At 37.6% G+C, this 25,889-nt stretch overlaps 1 protein-coding gene across 1 annotated transcript in view; it reads left to right on the top strand.

Annotated features, from left to right (window-relative positions):
• Window positions 1–25,889, top strand: part of ABCD2 (ABC transporter family protein) — an 85,865-nt gene that overhangs the window by 15,941 nt on the left and 44,035 nt on the right. Inside the window, exons 2-3 of the mRNA XM_089821482.1 lie at window positions 16,299–16,485; window positions 16,783–16,850. Coding sequence (XP_089677608.1) covers window positions 16,299–16,485; window positions 16,783–16,850 — 255 coding nt within the window. The remainder of the gene's footprint in view (window positions 1–16,298; window positions 16,486–16,782; window positions 16,851–25,889) is intronic.

Genomic DNA, 25,889 nt, shown 5'->3' on the forward strand with positions numbered 1-25,889 from the left:
AATTTATCAGATGAGCCATTTGTTGAGGTGCTTAGTAGCAATACCTCGGTTGTTGATGTGTGCAGAGATGATAGCACACATAAAGCTATTGTTCATGAGGTGAGCCTTGTAGATGCAACATCCTTTCATTGTGTAGATTTTGATGGTGAGAGCTTGCATTAATGCTTTGAATTTTAGGACTTCAGTTGGTTAGGCAATTAATAGTGAATGATAGTATGATTGCCATAGCTATTGAGCATTTTGACGCTTCTCACTAGATGTGAGCCAGTTGTGGTTAGAGCACTTTTGTGATAGATGACACTATAATGACAATCTTTCCCTTACCAAGTTTCATACGCTTTGAGAAGCTGTTAGAATAATGAAACAACAATATTTGTAGTTATTAGATGACATAGATTACATTCTCGAGTGGTATTGTACTTGTTATGATGCAGTGAGGGGAAAGGGGGATGAGATAGATGAGCTCATAGCTCAAAAAACTGTTATCAGAAACTTATCATCGAGGGCAAAAGGATTTTAGGAAATGTTAGAGAGAAGTTGGAAACTTAATAGGAAAATATCACGATCTTAAAAAATTGCTTAAGCTCAATTAGAAATGCAATTTTTTTGCAAAATTCAATAAGGAAATTCACCTAACGAGTCAGTAAATAAGTAAACAAGCCAAGCAAGCTGATATAGATACATATAAATGCAAATAGGTAAGAAAATGCCATTCTCTTATGGAATGCTAATGTCTGATAGTCTGCACTCTGAAGCAATTTAAATATAGATAATTGCCTTTGTAAAACTATAAGCAAATACAAATATAATATCAAAATAGTCTACCATTTCTCTCCTCTCCAAACCTGTTTTTGCAATAAAAAAGGTTATGTTTTGCCCTTTTTTGGCCTTCTCTATGTAAATGCATCTGCAGGTGTTAAATACTGACTTTTCGCAATAAAACATCAAGGTATCGATGATATTTTTCCAGTTTCTCTGTGATATTTTGGAAATTTTCTGCAATATTTTCCTACTAGAAAGTTATGCAACTTATCACGCTGTAGATCTTCTCACGATAAGTGAGCTTATTGCAGAGATATCTCCAATATCTTAATCTTTGGATGAGCTCATTCACGAGTGTGAGACGAGTATAGACTTATTGGAGAGCACACAGTTAGAGCACCCAGTTGGCTCTTTAGGAGTCACAATTACGATTAGAGGAGTTTACTGTAGATTTGGGATGGGCACAGTCTTCATCACCTACATGCGTAGTGCATTTCTCTACAGTGATGGCGATGACCTTATATCTGTGGGTTTTATTTGTGAGCTGGTTGAGAATGTGACTACTCTTATACAGGTGCAGATGATAAAGCCGGGACAAACGCATTTGTAGAGGGCAACAAAGAACCAAATGTTGCATCAGCTTCTCTAGTGGTTTCATCCACCACGATAGTTGATGGTAATGGGTCAGTTGACAAAGCTTGTATTTAGAACTATGACAGTCGATGCTTCACTGAGGTGGGAGGCTTTAATTGGGATTGCATATGGAGGAGAGCTCATCACTACTTTTTTAATCCATACATAGAGGATTTGATGATGCATTAGTGTGGATTGGTTCAGGGTTTGTACCGTCCTTTGTGCGATGGATATTTGCCATCTTCTATAGATGGAATCATAGGCTACAAGTTAGATTACTTGTTGAGTCAGCACATCCATGGGAGACTAGAAAAGGATGGAGACAGTGAGACCTTCAAATGTTCTTATCTCCACAATACGTATGGATGTGAGCTCAGTGTGCTGCGGGATTCAAGTGATGACAAGGTTAGCACTGCAGTTTGGGTGAATGCCATTGATTGGCTTCATCGCTTTGAGCACAATGAAGTCAAGTTTGGACTTGAGCAACAAAAGTCTGAGGACGTTCTTTGGGCAGGCTTCTATTCAGAGTTTGGGATCCTTCTAGTGCATTGGGATTTCAGACAAGGTTTGTAGAGGAGTTTTGGGATGGTGTACATGGTGCTGAGACATATAGTTTTACTTTTTTTACCCTTATGTGCAAGATCTCTTTCAGCTGCATAGTTTGGTTGCACAGGTTTTGGATAGTGTGTATGATAGCTCACCGTGCATAGTTTCGGGAAGCAAGCTTTTTCAGCCTACTCATTTGCTTCCCTTTGAGATGTTCAATCGTGTGACATCTATAGTTAGATCAGATTCAATTTGGTAGGTTTTGTTAGTTAGATTGGTGATGATGTTACACGAGCTAGTTTGTAATCATAGGGACATTATATAGCACTAATTTTGGATCCGAGTGGACCATTGTGTTTTTTGTTTTTGAGATAACTTGGGGCCAATAGATTTTAGGAAGGGGGACTGTAATGATCCCTTTTTCGTTAGTGTCAAGTTTTAGAGGATTAGCCTATTTCTTGACCCTCGTAGGCTAATGGAGTTGTTTAAAGGGTCAAGTTGGTAGAGTTGAAGGCCAATTCTCACTCTAGAGGTTAGAGGTGTTTAGGATTGCTCTTTGTTTGAGTTAGTCGACACACTTTCTATTTATAGTAAGTGTCTATTTTGGGTAAGTCAAAGTTGCTATCTTTAGCAAGGCACTTGGATATTTGTTAGCAGTGCAGATTTGTGGTGACGTTAGAGCTTTTACTCAGATACTTACTATTTATAGTAAGTTAGTTATGTCATGTTGCAATTTTCAGCTGGGCATTTAGGTGTCAGGCTTAGGCAGTAAGTATCAGGATTTTCCAGTTGTCTAAGTGGAGGACTTGAGCTATTTATTGATTATCAATTATCAATTAAGTTATACTTAATTAATAATTATACTAAAGTTTATAAAATAGCAATGTCTAGTGTATTAATTGTTTTGCTATAAAATGACTCTGTAAATATGGAGTAATAATAATTTGAATGGCAATAAAAACAAATATGTTTTAAAAGCTGTCATAAATTACGTTATGCAGAAAGCGAACTTGAAGCTTCTAGTCGAGTTGCCTTGAAGGTTATAAATGCATTCAAATGCAGAGAACCGAATCATTCATTTTGCTTTTGATAATTGTGAGAAGTTTTGTGACAAGGGTATTGTAGAGGAAGGGCTTAAGGAATTGGGAATTTCTTCAGCTATTGTGCACTTTGAATTGGGCTTAAAAGAAAGTTCATTCCAGAGCCATCATTGTGCTCAAACTGTAATTGATTGCATATTTTGGTGTTGAAGCTCCATTTAATTCCAGTATTAATTATATTAGTAGAGGGCTTCATTTTTATGCAGATCACAGCTAGTCAAAAGAGCTGCGTTTGGATTTAGAGGCAGTGGCTGAATACACAAGAGCCACATGAGAGCATAGAGAGTGACATTTGGAGTGAAGAGCCTCGCTTTGTTGTCTTTGGTGCCAAAACACAACATTTCCATGTCTTGGTGTGGAAAGATTGACATTTACATACGATGCCACATAAGCAATTACCATAAAAATGTGGAAAGAGTCGATTTGAAAAGTCAAAGGTTGAAAACACGTTTGTAGAGCCAACAAAATAATTTACTTCTCCATAATTATATAATTAAATTACACCAGAATTCAACCTACACGTCAAAATATAAAGATACAATAACAATTACATTTCAAATGCCAAGTACTGACCAAACTGTCAAGCAAATGTCATCACATGACTACAAATAAATAATACATCCGAGAAGTTGACATTCATGTCAGCTTTAATACAACAAGAAAATACACAATATACTTATATCAAGTCTGTCATACATCAAGAATCACCATAGAAGAATGTCGATTTGCATGTTGAACATTACACAATGAGTACGCTACATGAGTACAAGATCATTAAATAACACAATTACATAAAAGAAATATGCAATTGGACCTCTGTCCATCTACATGAATCTCCGTCTCCAAAGCCCTTGAACCGGAGTCCATTTACTATCACGAGACGAGAGTGTGGCCTAGGTGCTTTTACTGCACAACCATGGAGTGCTTAGCCCCCTAGGGTTATTCCTGACACGAAGAACTCCACGACCCTGCCCGAGGAACCTAGCAACTCAGGATGGTTGGATTGGATGGATCTGGTGCAGCCATGTGACTAATCTACAATGCAACCATATGCCTAAGTAGAAACTAAACATGGATGTGGCAGGGAGAAATATATATAACCATGCATAACAAACATGTGTAATAAATATTGGCTTGGCCAAGCATTTAACCAGAATAATACTGGCAGGTAGAGTGGAAAAGGACATTTATTCTTTCAATTAACTTCCCTTCCCTGATTTGTCTCCACATTCAGCACCTTTCCAATAAAGTAACATGTCACAATTCTTTTCAGTTCTCTCGTGTTCATTACTCATATAGATCAAACATAGGAGCCAAAGATTGAAGATGAAATGCAAGGAACTGATTATGAAGAAAAACTATCACAGTTACACTGGAGTAGATCAATCAAATTCTCTCATGATATAAATATATCTGACACACAGATCTACAAAATAGTTTTTCTATTCTATATTCCTACCATTTAATGATTGAGCAATTAATGACAGAATTCATATCACCCCAAGGGGTCTCCACAATGTAACTACTCAAAATGCTGCCTACAACACAGTCAGTCATTTAGTTGTGGAACTTTACCATAAGAAGAACCATTACCAGAAATCATTCTTAAGAGGGCAGCTAAAGTAGGAATTGTTGGCCAGATTGTTTCCCTAACAATTCAAGGCAGAAGGTTTACTAATCACAGCAGTATTGTCTGTCTTGTGAGAGGTTGCCACTAGTTTCAGCAAGTTAATCATGATGAAAGGAGAGTCAAAATGAGCAAGAAAACATATGTTTGAGAAGAACTCTAACAGGCTTGAAACCATGAAATTGACCAATTATCTGTTTAGCTAAATTGCCATACTTCTTAACGAGTTCGGTCATTTAATTAAAAATTGTAAGAAATATTAATTTCTCTTTCCAAGCCATTGATGGTTCTTAGTCTGATTGAAGCAAACTTTGATTAAGTAAGACACCTATGCAGCACATCTAAAATATAAGTTTATTCTAGTTACAATGCTAGAACAGCACATAACTAGTCAATGATATCGGCTCTAATAATATCTGGATAGACAATGGTTTTGATTCCCAATAATAAAATTAATGTCTTGCGAACTCCCCCGCCTGAGTTACTACAGCTGAGAGACGTGAATAAACAAAATAGATAACAAAACATTCAGCATGCAATGCCCAGCTGGAAGATGTTTCACTCAATTTAAAAACCTCAGCTTAAATCAAAACGCGAGGTTCAGAACTGGGAAAACATTTATCTGTATGGTTTATACATGAATGCTCTTCTTCAAGAGGATGGTTTTAAACAAATCCTAAGGAATGATTAACAAGTCAAACAATGATGACCATGCTCGCGTATTAATAAAACTATGCAGTGAAAACGGAGATGGCACGGTATTTAAAATTTCCTCAATGTAAAGTAACACAGAAATAGAGTGAACTCATTCTTGAAAATGCATCAAACTGATTCAACATGCATTCAAACTGACAGTGATAGTTTTCAAAAGAAACCTGGATGGTGAATCAGCTTGTGGAGTTTTCCCAAAGAACTGATCCAGAACACTTCCAGCACTCGTAGTCACCCCCTTTCCAAATCACCACGGGTATTCCTCAACTACTGGAATTATGTGCAGATGGGCTGCTCTAACTATTTATTCAGTTTTAGTAAAAAGGGCATGGAGTTATACCAAAATAGCTACGCCAATGTTTCAGTAAGCAGGACTCCTTTTTTCCCATTCTTTGCAAATTCCTTCTTTTATTTATTCATTTATTTTTTTCTCAGCCGAATGCTTTTGTCCTTTACAAAAACTAAAAACAAACTACCCAGTTCTCAGCGTTATCTCTAACTGCTGTAGAAGTAGTAACTGTAAAATTATATTATGATTGTTTCACTTCCCATCTATATCGGGAACACTCTCCATATCAGTTATCCACGAATGAACAGTTTTTAACTTCAACTGGTGAAATAATTTCCATTCAGTATTTACTTAAATAAAATACAAAGAAGTATGCATACTGAATTGTTTAACCATTCTTCATCTATTTCGTTTCATCATTTTAATAAATAAATAGTAAATTTTATTATATTTAAAGACACTTTTAAATAAGATAGAGCATTTTGAATAATGATCTAGAAAATAAAAATCCTAAATCATCACAATTTTAAACACTCACATACTAAATTTTAAGATTAAAAGAGAGACAAAATTATATAAGAAAAGATACGCACAAGAAATTTTACAGTGTGTGCATGTGCGTGTGTGTATGAACACTAGAGGATTCAATACCAACCCTATCGAGGAGCTAAACTCCTCTACCTCAGCCACACTCTCGCCTTCAACCTGCATCGACTCAGACACAGTTGCAACCATAGAAAATAGATCAGTACTCATCAGTGATCAACTGAAATAACATCAATAATTGCACCCAATGAAATCATACCACATTTCATTTATTTGTAAATTACAACATCATGACAAGTAATTTCATCATTGAATATGAGGATATTAGTACATAACATCAATAAATGTGCCTCGACAACATATATTCATCATTATGCATATGAACTAATTTAAAAATCAACATCAAATAGGAATCATAATCATAGCATCATCATCTATGTATCCATATAAACTTGTCAAATGTGCATCATCAAGTGTAGATAAATCAGATCTATAATTAAAACATGTTGATGCGAGTTTTGTGTCACTACATAACATATTAGTAATTGGATGCTTGATACAAAATATCAAATACACAATTCCTCTCTTGAAAAGTTATCTCTCATGGGACATGAGTATAACTCCAATGTTCCTTACACCGTTGGATACTCGCTCAGTTTTATCAATGTGATTTGCTGGTAATCACGTAGGCGGCCTTACGTTTTCTTGTTTGAGAAAAATTTGGATCTTGGTGAGAAAATGGAGATGGTGGTTCGGTGTGAATGCTAGATGATGTTGATGGCGCGATGATGGCAATGTAGGGTGAATGGCGATGGAAGGTGAGAATGCCGATGTTTTGGTTTACTTCTCTAACTAACCTCTTCTAAGCATGAAATTTGGCTGCTCAACTACTCCTACTCCTAAGAATGGAAGGTTAGCAGATGGACGGGGATCGAATCTAATGAAGGCTAACCAGCGGCCCTACCTCCATAGATGCAACGCTTCAAAGGAAAGTAAACTAGATCACCACACAAAGCCTCCCAACCAGCCGCTAGGATGCTAGTGGCCTAGTGTTGACCCCTATCAAACATCTACCAAAGCTACCATGCAACTATCCATTTTATTTTACTCTTACTCTAACAACTTGAAATGAAATTGCTTCAACTTGAAAAGAAAATTTAACTATGTGGAAGTAGAAAACATGCAATAACACCCAATGTTCTTAGTCAACATGCAATGAAAAAAAGAGCACTTTGGTATTATTTTCGCAACAATTTCTCCAAACCCCCCCCCTTTACAAATGAGAGCCAATGGCCTTATATAGAGGTCCAAAATACAATGGACGGTAGAGATCAAAACAAGATCGACGATCCAGATTGGATCCAAAAACCCTAATTAGGGTTGCCACCCCATCGGCCAATGAGAAGATGCCACCTCATCAATGGACCAATGAAAAAAGTGCAAAAGTGGCAACAATGAGAAGGCACCAAAATGGTGGCCAATCAGAAACAAACACTTGTCCTATTCTAGAAGAAAGAGAAAGTTGCCACTTGGGCTTACATAAGATGATCTTCTAATATAATTCTTCCCTTTTCTTTTGTTCTTTTAGCTAAGGCAATGAACTTAGCTAGCCTTTCGTTAACTTCTTCCATAGGAGGACAAGGTGTGTGCTTCGCTCGGAGTTCTGCTGACTTTGCCACGCTGTTTGCTGCTTGTAGTATGCTTTCGTGATCCTTCTCATATTCCTTTGCAAACCCAATAAAAGCATTGAGTGAGGAAAGGGTGTTCAGATGTTTCCTTTTGACGGCAGCCTTTCCTAACTCATCCAATCTCGATCCAAATCCTGTCTCACTGACATCCTCCTCTCTAATATCCTCAAAATCAAGCGCCACCCCAACGTCGCTCATCATGGTCGAAATGGAAGTGTCGACGCTTGGGCCGTGTTGTGCAATCTCATCATGAATTTCTTCAAGTGTTCTGAATCTGGTAGTCAATGCGACATACCAAGATTCAACTATGCTCAATCCTCTCTCATCAACCAACCGGGCTCTTTCCAAATATGCCTCCAGTAGCCTAATGAACGCCTGCAGCCTAGGAATAACCAAATCCTTGATGGGAAGAAAATTCTTCCATTCCTCTTCAAATAATCTGAATTTGTTTCTAACAGTCACCAATGACTGGAATGTTGAGATGAAGGAGGGCAAGAAATTTCGCCCATCTTGGATTGTATCATAGATCCAACCCCTTACTTCATGTAACTGAGCTGATACCTCTTCTGAATTGCTCCCGCTGTCTTGAGGAAGGGCTGCCTAATGCAGCTGTTGGATTGGCTGGCAATCTCTCCAATATTTGTTTTCGGCCTCCAACTTTACTATCCTTTCGTTTGCCTTCCTCAATCTTTCTCTGATTGATGCTATGCCTTCCTGAACCTCCTCACATTCCATATCATCTGTATTTCTTCCCAAATTATGTTCTACTATTTCGTACTCCCGGGCTGCAATCTCATCCGCTGCCTTATTGACTGTTGGTATAGCAATCTGAACCCTTTGGTGACCATCACTGTCGCTTCTGATTACCCTTGCCACCGTATTTGCCATCTGTTTTTGGTTCTCGCTATCATCCTTTTCTATTAGTCTTTGGATATCATCAACTGCGTGAGCCATTACCACCTCACCTCTCGGCATAAGCATTTGCCTTAACCATAGTGGTGCAGTGCATCTCCCCAAATCCGGATTCGGTTTGACCAACAAAGCATCACCAACGGCCTTAGACGCCTGACTTATCTCTTCAATATCAATCGGCCCATCTTCTTCTCTACTAGTTTCTGCCATATTTCCTTGCTGGTTCTCCGAGAGAGGGGAGTACTCCGTACTTTCATTGTAGCCACTTGATTCCGAATCAGAGCTCACCTCCACTGCGGCCCCTTTATCAATCGAATTGACCTCTTGGCTTCTAGCCTTAGTTATACTCTCCCTTGACGGCGCTGCCCGCTGTCTCTTGGCTGGAGGTTCCGAACGTTCTTGGCTTTTCTCTACCTCCAAAGCCCTCTTCTTGCTATTTCTAACTGTCTCCGATTGCCGGCCACTTCCTTCACCCTTCTGTCCGATTGATTCTACTAAACCTTCCTTTGGTTTCATCATCTCATAAGTAAGGAGAACCTTTTGTCTTTGTAGCTTTCTCATCTTGGCATTATACCACGACTCGGTATGCAAATCTACTGTCCTTGTGACTGCCTCCAAGGAAGGATCCTGATGATCGTCCCAATCCATTGGATTCAACTCTGTTCCAACTACTGTCTCATAGTCTTCTCTCAACACACTACGATCATCCTCCAATTGATCGGGAATATCAAGGCCTCTCCATCTGATATCTCTCATCATGTTCACCGACAATCTCGAGAAAGCTAGCTTTCTCACGTGAAAATCATCCTTTGCATTGGCCCAAAAGTCCTCTATAGTGGGAACATGCTTAAATTTGCTTCCATGAGATGCCTTGATAAGACCAACAGGGTCGAATCCTTGCCTTGCTCTGTACCATCCTAGATGATACCACTCCAATTCCTTTTCCGCAGCCTCAAAGGTGGCCCGATTTGGGCAACTATCATTGCCAATTATAATTGAGAAGGAAATGCCTGTTTTCCCCTCATTCCTCATTACTCTATCATAGTGCTCAAGCTGCCTAGCCAATTCCATCAAAACTACCTTGTCGGGCGGGTATCTTGGAAGCCTCTTGGGACAAACTGTACTTCCTGCCACTCTAATGTATGTGAATTGCGGGAATTGGATGAACCAACTCTCAAACTTCTTAATCCTTGCTTCTGCTTCCGATGAAAGTCTCTTAGCAGGCGCCCCTTGTAATACCCTTACTGTCTTCATGGCGAATGCATCGCAAAACATCTTGTAATCCTTGTTATTGTGCAAATGAAGCTGCGGATAGCATTCATGCACCAAATATTGCCCTGGCCCATTACCAATCTCTCCTAAGGCCCTAAGTCCCGGACTCTCATACAATCTAGCAATTAAGTAAAACAGATAGGATCCCATGTAGAATTGCCTTTGGTTTTGAACTGTTCTAAGTTGCAACTCTAAATTTTCACTTATGATCCTAGCCCAATCAAATTTTCCTTTTCCCTTTTCAATTTCATCAATGAAGAAGTACATCCAGTTTTTGAATTGCATAGCTTGAGCTAGGCCCATGATCCGACTGAGAAGAACAATGAGATCACCATATTCCGGCTTGAAATCTGCCACTGTAAGCCTTGTTGATTTGTTAACTCCTTTCCTTCCTTCGTGTATCCAATTCCGCTTTAGATGTGAGAAGTAGGCCTCTTGGTTACCTTGACCACCATTACAACTGTCATGCCCTTGCTTTGGGGAATATTAAATGTCTCTTCAATTGCTTGTTCGCCAATGTTGGCCAACACTCTCTTCCCTTCGCCAAAAATGATGGATTTACTGTCTAGATCGAATCTGGATGCACACTCCATAATCAATTCCGGACAAGGCAAAGTAGGAGGAAAAGCTGCTGCATGTACAATTCCGCTCTTGTATATCCTCTTTGCCAAGGGGGATTGTCCTTCCTTTAGTCTGTCCCTCATCCGTATCATGTCCACTGTAGCGATATTAGTATCGGTTATTTTCTTCATTTTCGAGAAGAAGGAAGTTTTGGGCGTCATATCCTCTTTGTCTTTCTTAGCGTTTGCCCGCTTGGGATTCTTACTTGCACTATCATCCTCCATGCTCGTCGCCCTATTACGGGATGGTAGAGTGGTGGACCAAAAGGCAAGAAGAACCAAGTAGTGCAATTCTTAGAAAAGAGCGAAAGAATGGATGTCAGCTTAAGCACTCCTTGCAACTCTAGATGATGACTTTCACCTTAACTAATAATCTTACAGCAACTTTTCGGAACCCGGGATATGACATCAAAGAATTACAAATCCCTTTGCAAATTAGAAAACAAAGCCTCTAAGCTTATCCAACACTTGCCTTCTTTGCAAAAATCAAACTTTCATATGTATCTCTTCTCCCAACAAAATTGCCCAAATCTGATATAAAAATTGCATCCCCTCTAGAAAATCAGAATTTTGTCTTCCACAAATTTCGGCCCTCACAAAATTCGGCTCCCACAAAATTCGCCCAAGCAAAGAAGGAGCAAAATCTGTAAAATCTGCCACCTAGGGCACAAATCGCAGCTCACAAAGTGGAGCAAAAATCCCCAAAAACGCAAAAAATCTGGCCCTTAGACAAATCGCCCAACAATGGCAATGGAGAAATTGCCCAAAAATCGCCAAAAAACTGCCTTTCACCAATTTCGCCCAAGTCTGGAAATCTGCCCTTGCTTCAAATTCGCCCAAGCATGAGGAGCAAATGAATTGATGAAAATGAAATGGGAGGGGACTCCCTTTATAGCAGCTTTCACCTTCTTCCCAGGCTGGCCGACTTGGTCCTATAGAGGAAAAAAAAAATCAAAATTAAAGCTAAGTTAGTGGCCCATTTTAAATACTTTGCCAAAATTTTAATTTTCTAAAATGAAAACTGCACTTTTAATTTACTAATTAACCACAAATTGCAAAACGAAATTGAATGGTGCCTTGGGGATGCTAAAAATTTCTATTTAATGAGGGTTTGCTAATTAATACATCCTTGAAGTTGAATTTTGGCTAACCAAAAGCCATTTCTTAATATTAATTTACCAATTTCATTAAATACCAAAAGCTTTCAAGGCAAATTTAATCTATTAAAGCCAATTTTTGCAATTTTCCTCTAAATCGATTTTGCTAAATAATTAAAATTTTATGACAAAAAAATAAAATTGCCTCTAGAGTAAAAATTGATTTTGCAATTTAACTTCATCTTACAAAATTAAATTCTATTTCACCAAAAAAAATAAGATTTTCCAAGAACCTAAGTCTAACGAAAAATTTCCTTATTTGAAAATCATTCAAATTTACAATTAAATCCAAATTTTCAAAAGAAATCGTCTAAGTACAAAATTCACAATCTTATCCTGCCAAGTTGAAATCAATTTTGAACTTATTCGGCGTAAGGATAGAACTGATAGCTCTGGAAAATCAAGTTGAAACCGGGTGAAAAATACATCTAACCTTCTCCACTGGCCCTAAAGGCGATTAAAAAGGGGGTCCCCAAGATTTTGGGGCGATTGTCCAATTTCATAGCATCAATCAGAGAAAGATTGAGGAAGGCAAACGAAAGGATAGTAAAGTTGGAGGCCGAAAACAAATATTGGAGAGATTGCTAGCCAATCCAACAGCTGCATCAGGCAGCCCTTCCTCAAGACAGCGGGAGCAATTCAGAAGAGGTATCAGCTCAGTTACATGAAGTAAGGGGTTGGATCTATGATACAATCCAAGATGGGCGAAATTTCTTACCCTCCTTCATCTCAACATTCCAGTCATTGGTGACTGTTAGAAACAAATTCAGATTATTTGAAGAGGAATGGAAGAATTTTCTTCCCATCAAGGATTTGGTTATTCCTAGGCTGCAGGCGTTCATTAGGCTACCGGAGGCATATTTGGAAAGAGCCCGGTTGGTTGATGAGAGAGGATTGAGCATAGTTGAATCTTGGTATGTCGCATTGACTACCAGATTCAGAGCACTTGAAGAAATTCATGATGAGATTGCACAACACGGCCCAAGCGTCGACACTTCCAAGATTTCTTCCCATCAAGATTTCTTACCCTCCTTCATCTCAACATTCCAGTCATTGGTGACTGTTAGAAACAAATTCAGATTATTTGAAGAGGAATGGAAGAATTTTCTTCCCATCAAGGATTTGGTTATTCCTAGGCTGCAGGCGTTCATTAGGCTACCGGAGGCATATTTGGAAAGAGCCCGGTTGGTTGATGAGAGAGGATTGAGCATAGTTGAATCTTGGTATGTCGCATTGACTACCAGATTCAGAACACTTGAAGAAATTCATGATGAGATTGCACAACACGGCCCAAGCGTCGACACTTCCATTTCGACCATGATGAGCGACGTTGGGGTGGCGCTTGATTTTGAGGGTATTAGAGAGGAGGATGTCAGTGCGACAGGATTTGGATCGAGATTGGATGAGTTAGGAAAGGCTGCCGTCAAAAGGAAACATCTGAACACCCTTTCCTCACTCAATGCTTTTATTGGGTTTGCAAAGGAATATGAGAAGGATCACGAAAGGATACTACAAGCAGCAAACAGCGTGGCAAAGTCAGCAGAACTTCGAGCGAAGCACACACCTTGTCCTCCTATGGAAGAAGTTAACGAAAGGCTAGCTAAGTTCATTGCCTTAGCTAAAAGAACAAAAGAAAAAGGAAGAATTATATTAGAAGATTATCTTATGTAAGCCCAAGTGGCAACTTTCTCTTTTTTCTAGAATAGGACAAGTGTTTGTTTCTGATTGGCCACCATTTTGGTGCCTTCTCATTGGTTGCCACTTTTGCACTTTTTTCATTGGTCCATTGATGAGGTGGCATCTTCTCATTGGCCGATGGGGTGGCAACCCTAATTAGGGTTTTTGGATCCAATCTGGATCGTCGATCTTGTTTTGATCTCTACCGTCCATTGTATTTTGGACCTCATAAGGCCATTGGCTCTCATTTGTAAAGGGGGGGGGTTTGGAGAAATTGTTGCGAAAATAATACCAAAGTGCTCTTTTTTTCATTGCATGTTGACTAAGAACATTGGGTGTTATTGCATGTTTTCTACTTCCACATAGTTAAATTTTCTTTTCAAGTTGAAGCAATTTCATTTCAAGTTGTTAGAGTAAGAGTAAAATAAAATGGATAGTTGCATGGTAGCTTTGGTAGATGTTTGATAGGGGTCAACACTAGGCCACTAGCATCCTAGCGGCTGGTTGGGAGGCTTTGTGTGGTGATCTAGTTTACTTTCCTTTGAAGCGTTGCATCTATGGAGGTAGGGCCGCTGGTTAGCCTTCATTAGATTCGATCCCCGTCCATCTGCTAACCTTCCATTCTTAGGAGTAGGAGTAGTTGAGCAGCCAAATTTCATGCTTAGAAGAGGTTAGTTAGAGAAGTAAACCAAAACATCGGCATTCTCACCTTTCATCGCCATTCACCCTACATTGCCATCATCGCGCCATCAACATCATCTAGCATTCACACCGAACCACCATCTCCATTTTCTCACCAAGATCCAAATTTTTCTCAAACAAGAAAACGTAAGGCCGCCTACGTGATTACCAGCAAATCACATTGATAAAACTGAGCGAGTATCCAACGGTGTAAGGAACATTGGAGTTATACTCATGTCCCATGAGAGATAACTTTTCAAGAGAGGAATTGTGTATTTGATATTTTGTATCAAGCATCCAATTACTAATATGTTATGTAGTGACACAAAACTCGCATCAACAAAACATAACATCTCAACTTCATGTATCCATCCAAACATGAAAGCGAAAAAGACATGTTCGCATTGTTTGACAAATGTCAAACATTAAAAATTGATAACCCAAATCAGATTTGAGACAATATTCTACTGCGGGGATATTACATCTTTGCAGTAAGCAAGAAACCAATCACTCTTAGTTGCGGATAATATAGTCTCCCACAAAAATTTCTAGTCTCTCGATAAGATCTGAAGTTGGCAACTTATCATGTGCCTCTTGTAAGGGGCCCTAAGTCATTGACATTCCATAATAAAATCTTCATTTCTTCACAAGGGAAGCATCTCCTCCTATAGTACTTGCTAATTTGTTTCTGATGCTGTTGTAATTCTTCTCTGCCTCCTCAAGTTCTCTTAATTCCTTATGTGACTTCCTGCCTTTGTCTGGATTATTTGAGTCCAAGGCCCTGGCCATGGATTGAGTTATGTGTCTTTCTTCTATAATGTTTCATCCTCTACTTGATCATCTTCAAGATCAATCTCCTCTGCCCCATTGCATCTGTCACTCATTTCCTTATATTGCTTTTCAATTAACTTCTTGTTTCCAACCTTTTCAACCATTGCTGGGGGTGAAGGGGGGTTTCCTGCTGAATTGTTGATGCTCGTATCTTGCTTTCCTTAATTATTTTTGGTGGATATTTGCAGGGCCTATCAGATTTTCCTTTTACTTGCTAGATCATCTTAGTTTAGGGTTTCTCAAGACATCCACCCTCATTATGATTTCTTGATTTACATCTGACGCAGAAGAATTTGTCTTCCTCTATTTCGATTTTCTGAACCCATTTTCTGCTCTTGACCACAAGTTTTATGGAATCAGAGATTTTCCTCGCTGCTGCAATCTGATGCCTGACATATTTATTAATTATTTCATGATCACCTTCCAGAATGTTCATGTTGATAGAAGCAAGGGTTCCAAATTTTTGCCCTATTTTTTCAATGCAGTCTCGTGCCCAATAATCCATCAGTATCTTATATAATCGAATCCAAACATGCCTATCATATGGATGCACTTTGGTTGTATCGAATTCCAGGCATCATGGTTGGATATATAATGGTGCATCCTTATTTCATGCTCCATTATGTAATATTCTCTGCTTATCCTCCACCTCTGTGAAAGCAGCCATGAAAAAAATTCTTGGGCAAGAATTGAGTCGGAATGATGGTCTGCCATTGCTTTAGAATCCATTTTTTAAATTTCTTTTCTTCTAGGTTTGAGTCTGATGAATCTGCAGATAATAGCTTGCTTATGCAAAATTTTGATACCTTCTTCCACTTCTGCTGAAATATCAATGGATATTTCACATTCATCATTGTTATTTGCAACCTTAATATTTTCGCACTCTGTTTTGCTCTTTTTTGCTTCACTAGCCATTTTTTTCAACTATCATTATAATTTTGAAATTTTCCACTTTTACGTTATAAGGTTTTGAGTCAATTATTCAGTTTCATTTAAATAAGTGAACTGTGCTTCACAATTTTGCTGATGGGGATGTCATCCTGAATTTTGTTATGGTCTCTTGACTATTGTATAAGCTGTCTATTATTCTTGTTACTTTTATAACAATTTTCTTGATCTGATCCATGCTGCAAATTGGCAAGATTGACCTTTCATATTATTATTAGAACTCAGAGAGACTTGCATATCTGTTTCGTGTGTTTCTTTTCTTTTTTAGAGTTTTCTTGATATAGTTGCATTTTGGCAGAAAGAAGGCTCAGACCTTCAAACACTTATCAATAGGTTTTGGAAAGTTGCTGCACCGTATTGGACATCTGATGATAAAGTTCAAGCTAGATTAAGACTTGGTAGTGTATTTGCTCTCACCTTGGCAACCACAGGAATCAGTGTTGGGTTCAATTTCCTTGGACGAGATTTTTACAATGCTCTAGCCAGTGAGTAACTGATGTTTAATATTCTTTTATTCCTCATTCTTTCAATTCTTCTTTCTCCATTTTTGAATTATTTATATCTAATGCAAGCACTCATGCATTGTATGCCTGCAATAAGCATATGGTTCAAAAGACATGCATTTAGATGGTGGGTTTATGATACCGTGCTTATTTGGCATATATTTTTCCATGTTAAAATTGAGAATATCCTAATTAGATCTTAATTGGATCCATATTTTGTTTCATATGAGGATTAAGTTATTTGATTTCTTCCTTGTTCCTTCATTGATGTTTTTTCAGGCAAGGACCAGGAACAGTTCACAAAACAACTTCTGTATTATTTAGGGGCTTTTGCTGGAGGTATTCCGGTGAGCATATTGCTGCACTCTTGTAGGTACTGCTCGACAAACCATGTAATGAAGGAAATGTTTTAAAAACCCGCTCCATTCATAAACCTTTTGTTCCCAGTACTCTATTATTTTTATTCTCAGCACAAGATTTTCCATCATCTGCATATATCATGTATATTCAAGAATGGTCAAACTGAGTATTTTTATGTTTGCAGCATATGCTAAAACACAATGGTCAAGAGTCAACATGATAAATTAACTTCAACCTAATAGAACTATGATACGAATTGAATTAATCACATTGCCTATTGTCAGCCACGTAAAAGAAAAACAACTTGGGAAAACCCTAAAGTGAGTTAATTTGTTTGAGCTGTTATATCTAAACTCTTGCACTTCTCCCTCCTCAGCAACTGCTAAAACATATTTGTCAATGTGCTAAATGATGCAAACCTTCTAGAACTGTAATTAAGTTGAATTAATCACATTGCCTACTGTCATTTTCACAGGGAAATCTACTTGAGAAAGCCCTAAAATGTATTTATTTGTTGGGAGCTTCTATGTCTAAGATTTAGTGCTGCTCCCGTCCTCTCTATGCCTCTGCCCTGCTCATCCTGCCAGAGCCCCCACTAATACAAGAAAGGATGTCTGTGTTGTTTATAACTTCAAGAAGTTTTGAAAAGTTGTGTGAGTTAGAAATTTTGAGATTTTTAGCTATGTAGCCGGTTCAGATTTGGTACGGATGCGGGTTCAAAATTCATCCAATTTTTTTTGGGTTGGTTTCGGATTTGTCTTGGGTTTGTCCATACAAAAACATATGTTTTTTAAAAAATGTCTGTGTATTTATGTGACAAAAAATAAGTCCATGCACCACTCTGCTAATAGTAAACCAACCTAGCAAATTACACCACCATATCTATGTTTCAGTTCAATAGGATATTAATTGCATCATTTAGCCATACATACAACATGATACACTTGTTTAATCACATGCATGGAACATATTTCTATATCAAGGGGAACATATGAAAATGAAGGAATCATAAAAAGATAAAGTGCAGTTATCTGAATTTTTATATTTATTGGTTAGAAGATTTCTAATCAGGCTTCAGGCTAGATCAAAAGTTGAGATTCAAGTTTTAATCTCTGAATTCAAAGATATCATTGCTTTTTAAAAGAAATTCCTCTATAATTGTCAATTTGGATTTCACCTATTGTCATTTCGGATTTCCCTACAAGCGAGTTTTCATTTTCATTCACAAATGCATAAATGACATATAAGCCATCTTTTTGGCCTTTTTAATGTCCACTTTTGAGGTTGAGAGGATCAAATAGATCAAATAAGGCAAAAAAAACACATTAGAAAAGTCAAAAAATTGTTTTGAGACCAAATTCGACCCGGGTTCGATTGCTGGGTAGCAAATTCTTAATTTGCTCCAAATTCTGCCTGGGTTCCTCTGACAGAATTTACAGCAAGTCTCTGGCTTTCTAGGTGAATTTGGGGAGAATTTGACAAGGACCAGACTTTGTAGTATGTACAGAATTGAGCCAGACTTTGAGGGTTGCTGGAGAGATTCTGGAAGTTAGATTTTTAGTCAGTGTTTAAAGTAGAATCCACCTGTTGTCATATCTCAATCGACCAAGGGTCTATATATGTGGTAATAATGATTCAACATTAGATAGAAGAAAGTATCATGAGTTCATGCAGATAACACAGTTGAGGACAATTGGAGGATAGTGGTTGCAGGTAGGTCATCAATGGCTAAAATGTGCTGTTTATTACCAGGAGTCCGAAGTATGGAGTCAAATACAATCAGACTCAGTTGTTGTTCGTATAAGCTTCCTTCCATTCCCAATAATCCTCATTAGCACATATTTTGAGATATTTAGATTCCTTTTGAAATGTGATAAATTGATGATTATTTTTAGTTTCCTACTTTCCCTTTTCAAGGTGATCATCTGACATAAATTATGCATTTTTTTGGAGGAGTAAATCTCTAGCATACAGGCTATCTCAGTGCCATAACCATCAGATAGAAGATTGATGAGTTGTGAAGGCACAAGTGATATTGTAGAACTCCAAAGTGGGAATACTGCATGTAAAGTGCTAGTGGCTACTGGGTAAGTCTTATGAGAGAGGCGTGATCATGCAATAAAATGTCTAAATGAGGATGTTCCTGAGTTCTTAGTGTTTGTAACTTGTATCAATGCCAGTGAATCTTTCTCATCCTGTGCTTCCTCTTTTCCTTAAGCTTCATCCTCATTCTTGTCTTTTTTTTTTAATCCTCTTTGCTGATATATTTAGCAACTCTCTTATGATGAAGGTGCCTCAACAACTATCAGTTCTTTCCTCTTTTTCTTCTTGAAAGTGAATATAATAAGGAGCTATGCATTCATCATCTATGTTAAAAATAAAAGCAGTAGTTTTATATCATTTACTTAGGTCCTAAACTGATCACTGCTGAAACTGAAGATGAAACTGCTGAAAATACATTGATGATTTGAGGAGATTTATCAAAAACTGAAGAGAAGTTTGCATGTGTGGATGGAGAAACTAAATATGAAGTTTCTGAAAAAATACACCATGCAATTTTCTGGAAATGGAAAATCAAACCTGCATCTGCTGGAAAAATCATATCTGAATTTTTCTCTCTAAGCTCTGGAAAGAAAGAAAACAAAAGCAATGAGATAGTTAATAGATGAATATTTCGTTAAATAAAAGAGAGATTTCATGAGCAGGTGTGGGTGCCAACTGAAGTCAGATCTAGGACAGTAGATATGTTTTCCAAGTTCTTGACCAAACATAGTCATCCAAGATTTTGAAATTGTCAACTATGCAAAAACATGTCCTGTTGAAAATTCATATATATGAAACCCCAAACATACAGTTATGAATCTTATGATAATTTCTACTTGTTGATGTCAGTTTTGTACCACTATATTACATATAGCAATGCAATACTTGATATGGAATATCAAACACTCAATCCTCTCTTGAAAAGTAAATACTCATGAAGAACATGAGAAAAACTCCAAGGTTCCTTACAGCTGTGGATACTAACTTAGTTATATTAATGTGATTTGTTGGTTAATCACGTAGGTGGGCTTATGTTGTTCTTTCAAGGATGTCGGACTTTTGTTGTGATGGTGATGAATCTAGCTTTGCAATGTATACTAGCACCAAATGATGTTGATGGTGATGATGAAGGGAATGTCCACCAATAACGCTCTGATTTTCTAACTTGTTCCAAGAATGAATTCCAACTGCTGAACTACTTTCTAATTTACTTCTACTCCTATGAATGGAAAGATTAGCAAATGGATGGGGATCAAATCTGATGAAAGCTTACCAGTGGTGCTACCTCCATAAATGCAATGATTCAAGGGAAAAAGGACTAGATTACCACACAAGGCTTCCTAACAAGCCGCTAGGATGCTAGTGGCCTAGTGTATGGATCCCTATCAAACATCCACTAATATCACCATACAACTATCCATCTATTCTTACTTTTGCTTAACAACTATCTTGAAATAAAATCTACTTTAACAACTTAAATGAAATTTAACTCTAACTATTGGAAGTAGAAACCATGCAATAACACCAAGTGTTCTTAATCACCATGCGAGACACAACAATGATAAGAGAAGCAATTTTGGTATTATCTTAAGCAACAATTTTCTTCAACCACTGGAAGTAGAAACCATGCAATAACACCAAGTTTTCTTAATCACCATGCAAGACACAACAATGATAGAGAAGCAATTTTGGTATTATCTTAAGCAACAAATTTCTTGAACCCTTTACAAATGAGAGCAAATGGCCTTATATAGAGGCCAAAATTACAACCAGTGGTAAAAATCAACGATCTAGATCGAATCCAAGAAATCCTAACTAGGGTTACCACCCCATCGGCCAATGAGAAGATGCCACCTCATCAATGGACCAATGAAAAAAGGAAAAGTGGCAACCAATGAGAAGCACCAAAATGGTAGCCAATCAGATTCAGACACCTATCCTACCAAAGAAGAAAGGAGAATTTGCCACTTGGGCTTACATCAAATGATCCTCCAATATAATTCTACCCTTTTCTTTCATCATTTTAGCCAAGGCAATGAACTTGGCTAGCCTGTCGTTGACTTCCTTCATGGGAGGGCAATGCATGTGCTTCATCTTGAGCTCAATTGAATTCATCATGTTGCTCGTTGCTTGCAGTCTCTTCTCATGATCCTTCTCATATTCTTTCACATATCCGATAAAGGCATTGAGGGAGGCAAGGGTGCCCAAATGCTTCTTCCTGATGACAACCTTTCTTAACTCATCGAAATTTTTCTTCTTTCTCTTAACTGCTCTTTATTGTTGGTTACTGCCCCTATCTTTTTGTCTGATTGACTCCGCTGGACCTTCTTCCTCCGGTTTCATCTTCTCATAAGTAAGGTGCACCTTTTAACTTGTAATTGCCTTAACTTCTCATTGTACCATGATTCGGTGTGTAGATCAACTGTCCTTGTAACTGCCTCTAAGGAAGGACCCTGATGATCATCCCAATCCACTGGACCCAATTTTGTTCCATCCACTGTATCATAATCTTCTCTTAGTACATTTTCATCATCTTCCAGTTGATTGGGAATATCAAGGCCTCTCCATCTGATTGCCCTCATCATGCACACTGACAATCTTGAGAAAGCTAGCTTTCTCACATGAAAGTCATCATGTCCATTGGCCAAAAAATGTTCTATAGTAGGAATATGTTTGAATGTGTTTTCGTGAGATGCCTTTATAAGACCATTAGGATCGAATCCCTGTCTTGCTTTATACCATCCTAGATGATACCATTCTGACTCCTCTGCAGCTACAAAGGCAACAGGATTGGGGCAAGTATCATTGCCTATTCCAAATGAAAAAGGTAATCCCTGTCTCAACGTTAAGTTTCATCATCTTGTCATAATGCTCAAGTTGCTTAGCCAACTCCATCAAAACTATCTTGTTAGGTGGGTACCTTGGAAGTCTCTAGGGACAAATTGTACTTCCTGCTACTCTAATATATGTGAATTGCAGAAACTGGATGATCCAACTCCCATACTACTTAACTTTTTCTTCCACTTCTGATGAGAGCCTTCTAGCAGGTGCTCCTTGTAACATCCTTACCGTCTTCATGGAAAAGGTGTCATAAAACATCTTATAATCTTTGGTGTTGTGCAAATGAAGCTATGGATAGCACTCATGCACTAAACATTGCCTCGACCCATTGCCAATGACTCCTAAGGACTTAAGTCTAGGATTTTCATATAATCTCGCAATCAGATAGAAACAATGGGATCCCATCTAGAATTGCTTTTGATTTTGCACTGTCGTAAGTTGCAACTCTAGATTTTCACTTATAATTCTAACCCAATCAAATTTTCTCTTTACATTTTCAATTTCATCAATAAAATAGTACATCCAGTTCTCGAATTGCATACCTTGAGCCACGCCCATGATTTGACTGAGAAGCATAATATGGTCGCCATATTCCGATTTGAAATCTGACTTGGTGAGCTTTGACGACTTGGTAACTCCCTTCTTGCCTTCGTGTAACCAATTCTGCTTTAGATGAATGAAGTAGGCCTCCTAATTATCTTGAAAGAATTTGGTTGTTTGATCCATCATTCCATTGTCATGCCTTTATGTGGGGGAATATTGAATACATCTTCGACCACTCGTCTATTGATGTTAGCCAACACTCTCTTCCCTTCATCAAAAATGATGGACTTGGTCACAATATCAAATTGGGATGCACACTCCATTACCAATTCCGGGCAAGGAAAGGTAGGAGGGAAAGCCACCACATGTACAATTCCGCTCTTGTAGATCTTTGCCATGGGGGATTATCCTTCCTTCAGTCTATCTTTCAATAGTACTATGTTCACTATGCCGATATTGCTTTCATTGATTCGCCTCACTTTCAAGAAGAAGGTGGTCTTAAGCATCATGTCTTCCTTGTCTTTGTTGGTATTCATTCCCTTTGGGTTCTTGCTTGCACTAACATCACCGTCCTAAACACTTATTTCTACCTCTTTGTTTTAAATGATATGAACTATATTTATCAATCTCCAAACTTCTTTCTATTGATGGAATCTAGCTTATTTCTGCCTCTCCAAATCCTATCTCTACACTTATCAATCACGAAACTTCAATCCTATGGGTGGGACTACCACTTATTTCTGCCTCTTTGTTACTTTAGGATGGACTACACTTATATCTCCCAACTTCAGTCCTAGGGTGGTCTAGCGTATTTTTGCCTCTCCAAGTGTCTTATTATGAAATCTACATTTATATCTCCCAACTTCAGCCTATCAATGGAAATGATGAAGTGGTGGATGAGTAGTGCAAAAAGAAGATAAGGGAAACAAACTAAGCAAGAACAAGGAATAGAATCCGCCTTTAAAACCAATATTCACCTCTAAAAATGAATGAGAATTTTACCTTAAATCTGCCTTTACCAATAATCGGGCCTCTTCAATTTTAGATTTGATCTCTGAAAATTCAGCCCCTCCAAAATATGATGCCCTAGCAAAAATCAGAATTCACCAACTTTGTGAAAATTTGCCCTTTCCACTGAATTTCGATCTCCTTGCCAAAATTGCCCAATTTAAAGAAATTGCTGCCCTAGGGCAGAAAAATCTATTCCAAATTAGAATTTCGCTTCTCTAAATTTGCCCAAAATTGCCAAAAATTAGATTTCAAATCGCCTTGCCTCACTACCAAACAAAATCACCATATAGCTGGAGGAAGAATTTGCTGCCAAAGAAGGAAATCTCAGAACCCAAAAAAAATTGCCCAATCTTGCAAGACTCCTACAAAATCGCCTTAGGACAGAAACCACCCATTCAAGGAAGAAGAAATCGCTGCCAAAGAATGGAAAATTAGACTCCAAAAATCGCTGCCAAGGACCAAAATCGCCCCTTTAGAAGAAAATCGCTCAAGCTCCAGCAAAGGAAGTGGAAAGAATGTGGAAATAAGAGGGGGGAAACCCCTTCTTATATCCTCGAGCTAATCTCCAGAGTGGGCCGACCTGCCTGGAGGGAAACACAAATTTAAGTTAGACCTCCAAAGATGACCCAGTTTTAAATAAAACATGAAAATAACTAAGCCCCATAGTGAAATTGGCCATTTAATTGCCATTTTGATCCAGAATTGCAAAATAGATATAAGGTAAGTCTAGGAGATGTCAAAATTTTCATTTAACAACATTTTGGTAATTAAAATATCACTAAAATCGAATCTAGCAAGCCAAGATCAATTTTCAATTCCAAATTACCAATTTCTTTTAACATTTCTAAAATCCTCTAGGCAAAATTTCCACCAAATTAATGAGATTTTGTAGTTTAATCCCATTCCAATTTTGCAATACAATTTCAATTTTTAAACAAAATAAATCCTTTTTTTGGCAATCGAAATTCAAACTCTAAATTCAATTTCACTATCAAGATTTCTTTTCACCAAAAAAATTCAAGATTTTCCAAAATGACTAAATCTAACAAATTCATTTTGAAAATGCTCAAGCTTATATAATAATTTCAAATTTTCAAAAAATCCATCTAAGTCCAAAATTTGCAATTTTATCCTGCCAGATATCGTTTTAACCATCAAAAAAATGTTGTTGAATTTTGTTTGGCTGAAGGATAAAATTACATGTTTCAGAAAAATCAAGTTTCGCATTAGGTGAAAACAAACCAAATCCCTTCCTGTCCCGAAATCGTCCAAACCTCTAGACAACTCCAAAAAATTTGCTAAGGCAATTGGAAAATTCCAAAAATCCACGAAAATTGCCAAGGTTTGCCCGAAAAAGGGGGTCCCCAAAATTTTTTGGGGCGATGGTGTGAAAACCTCACAACACTACTCAATTTATAAATAAACAATTAATGTATATTGCTTCTGAACGAAATCAATCTAGAAATTTCATTTAATTGATTGTTGATTAAATATTATATTTAGAATCCGCTCAGAGTTTTAGGCTCATCTTCAGAAGTGGCTAATAAGTTAGCTCAAAATCTGCAGCAAATTGCAATTAATTGGAATGGTTTTCAGAATCTTCAAAATTGTATGCTGATTCTAACTGTAAAATATGTTAAATTTCCGTGCAATCTTTGGGTGTGATTGGCCCAGATTCAATCAGGTGTTTATGTCCTGAAATTCAGTACAGTAATTCAGAGGGATTCTATATTGTAATTCAACACCTTAGGGGGTTTCATCCTCAGGTCAGATTGAATTGCAGTTCCAAGTTTCAAAGGAGTGATAATCAGATAATATATGATGTATTCCATTAACTTATTCTTCCTTATGTTTGGTTAATATTTCTTGTATACCTTTTGTCTTTATTGGACACAACTTTTCATGTAATATTAATTACTTTCAAGATTTTCCAAAAATTCAAACTGTAATATTAATTACTATTTATTACTAAATTTCCATTCTTAAAAGAAATCGCAGGGACATTCAGGAGAGTCCACACACATTTCCAAAATATACCATTCTTAAAGCTTTGCCACTTTCACCCTTGTGAACCTTTTATTGTCAGGTAGTTACTTTCCCTCTAGAAACCTTCTTTATGCTTGTGGTATAAGTAACATAAAACTAATTCTCTTTTCATAACTAACAAAAATATACTTAATGAACCAAATCCCAAAATATACTTAATGAACCACGACCCAAATGGATGTTACAAGGTACAATGCTCAATGCTGAAGCTTATTAATTGAGCATTATAACATTATTTATCTCTTGTAAACCTTCATGTGAAACCCCGTAACATAACACTGCACATAGAGAGCTAAATTGAGAACTCTTCATCCTAAGAAAGAAGAGAATCCCATTTATAATTGTGATTCTCTCAAGCATACCATGTTTGTGGCTAAGCAAGAACCTTGTTTCTACTTCACGTCATTAAAATAAACAGTTGTACAAAACAGTGCACAGAATCCACTTCCTCTGTCTCTAAGGTTTTTCATGATGATGCCATCTCTACCATATCTCTTCAATGCTACTATTGGGCATCTTTACTCGGATATCAAAATATATTG

This window comes from Cupressus sempervirens, chromosome 3, assembly GCF_028749045.1.
Source record: "Cupressus sempervirens isolate cs-2001-9-10 chromosome 3, ASM2874904v1, whole genome shotgun sequence".
In the NCBI taxonomy this organism is placed as follows: Eukaryota; Viridiplantae; Streptophyta; class Pinopsida; order Cupressales; family Cupressaceae; genus Cupressus; species Cupressus sempervirens.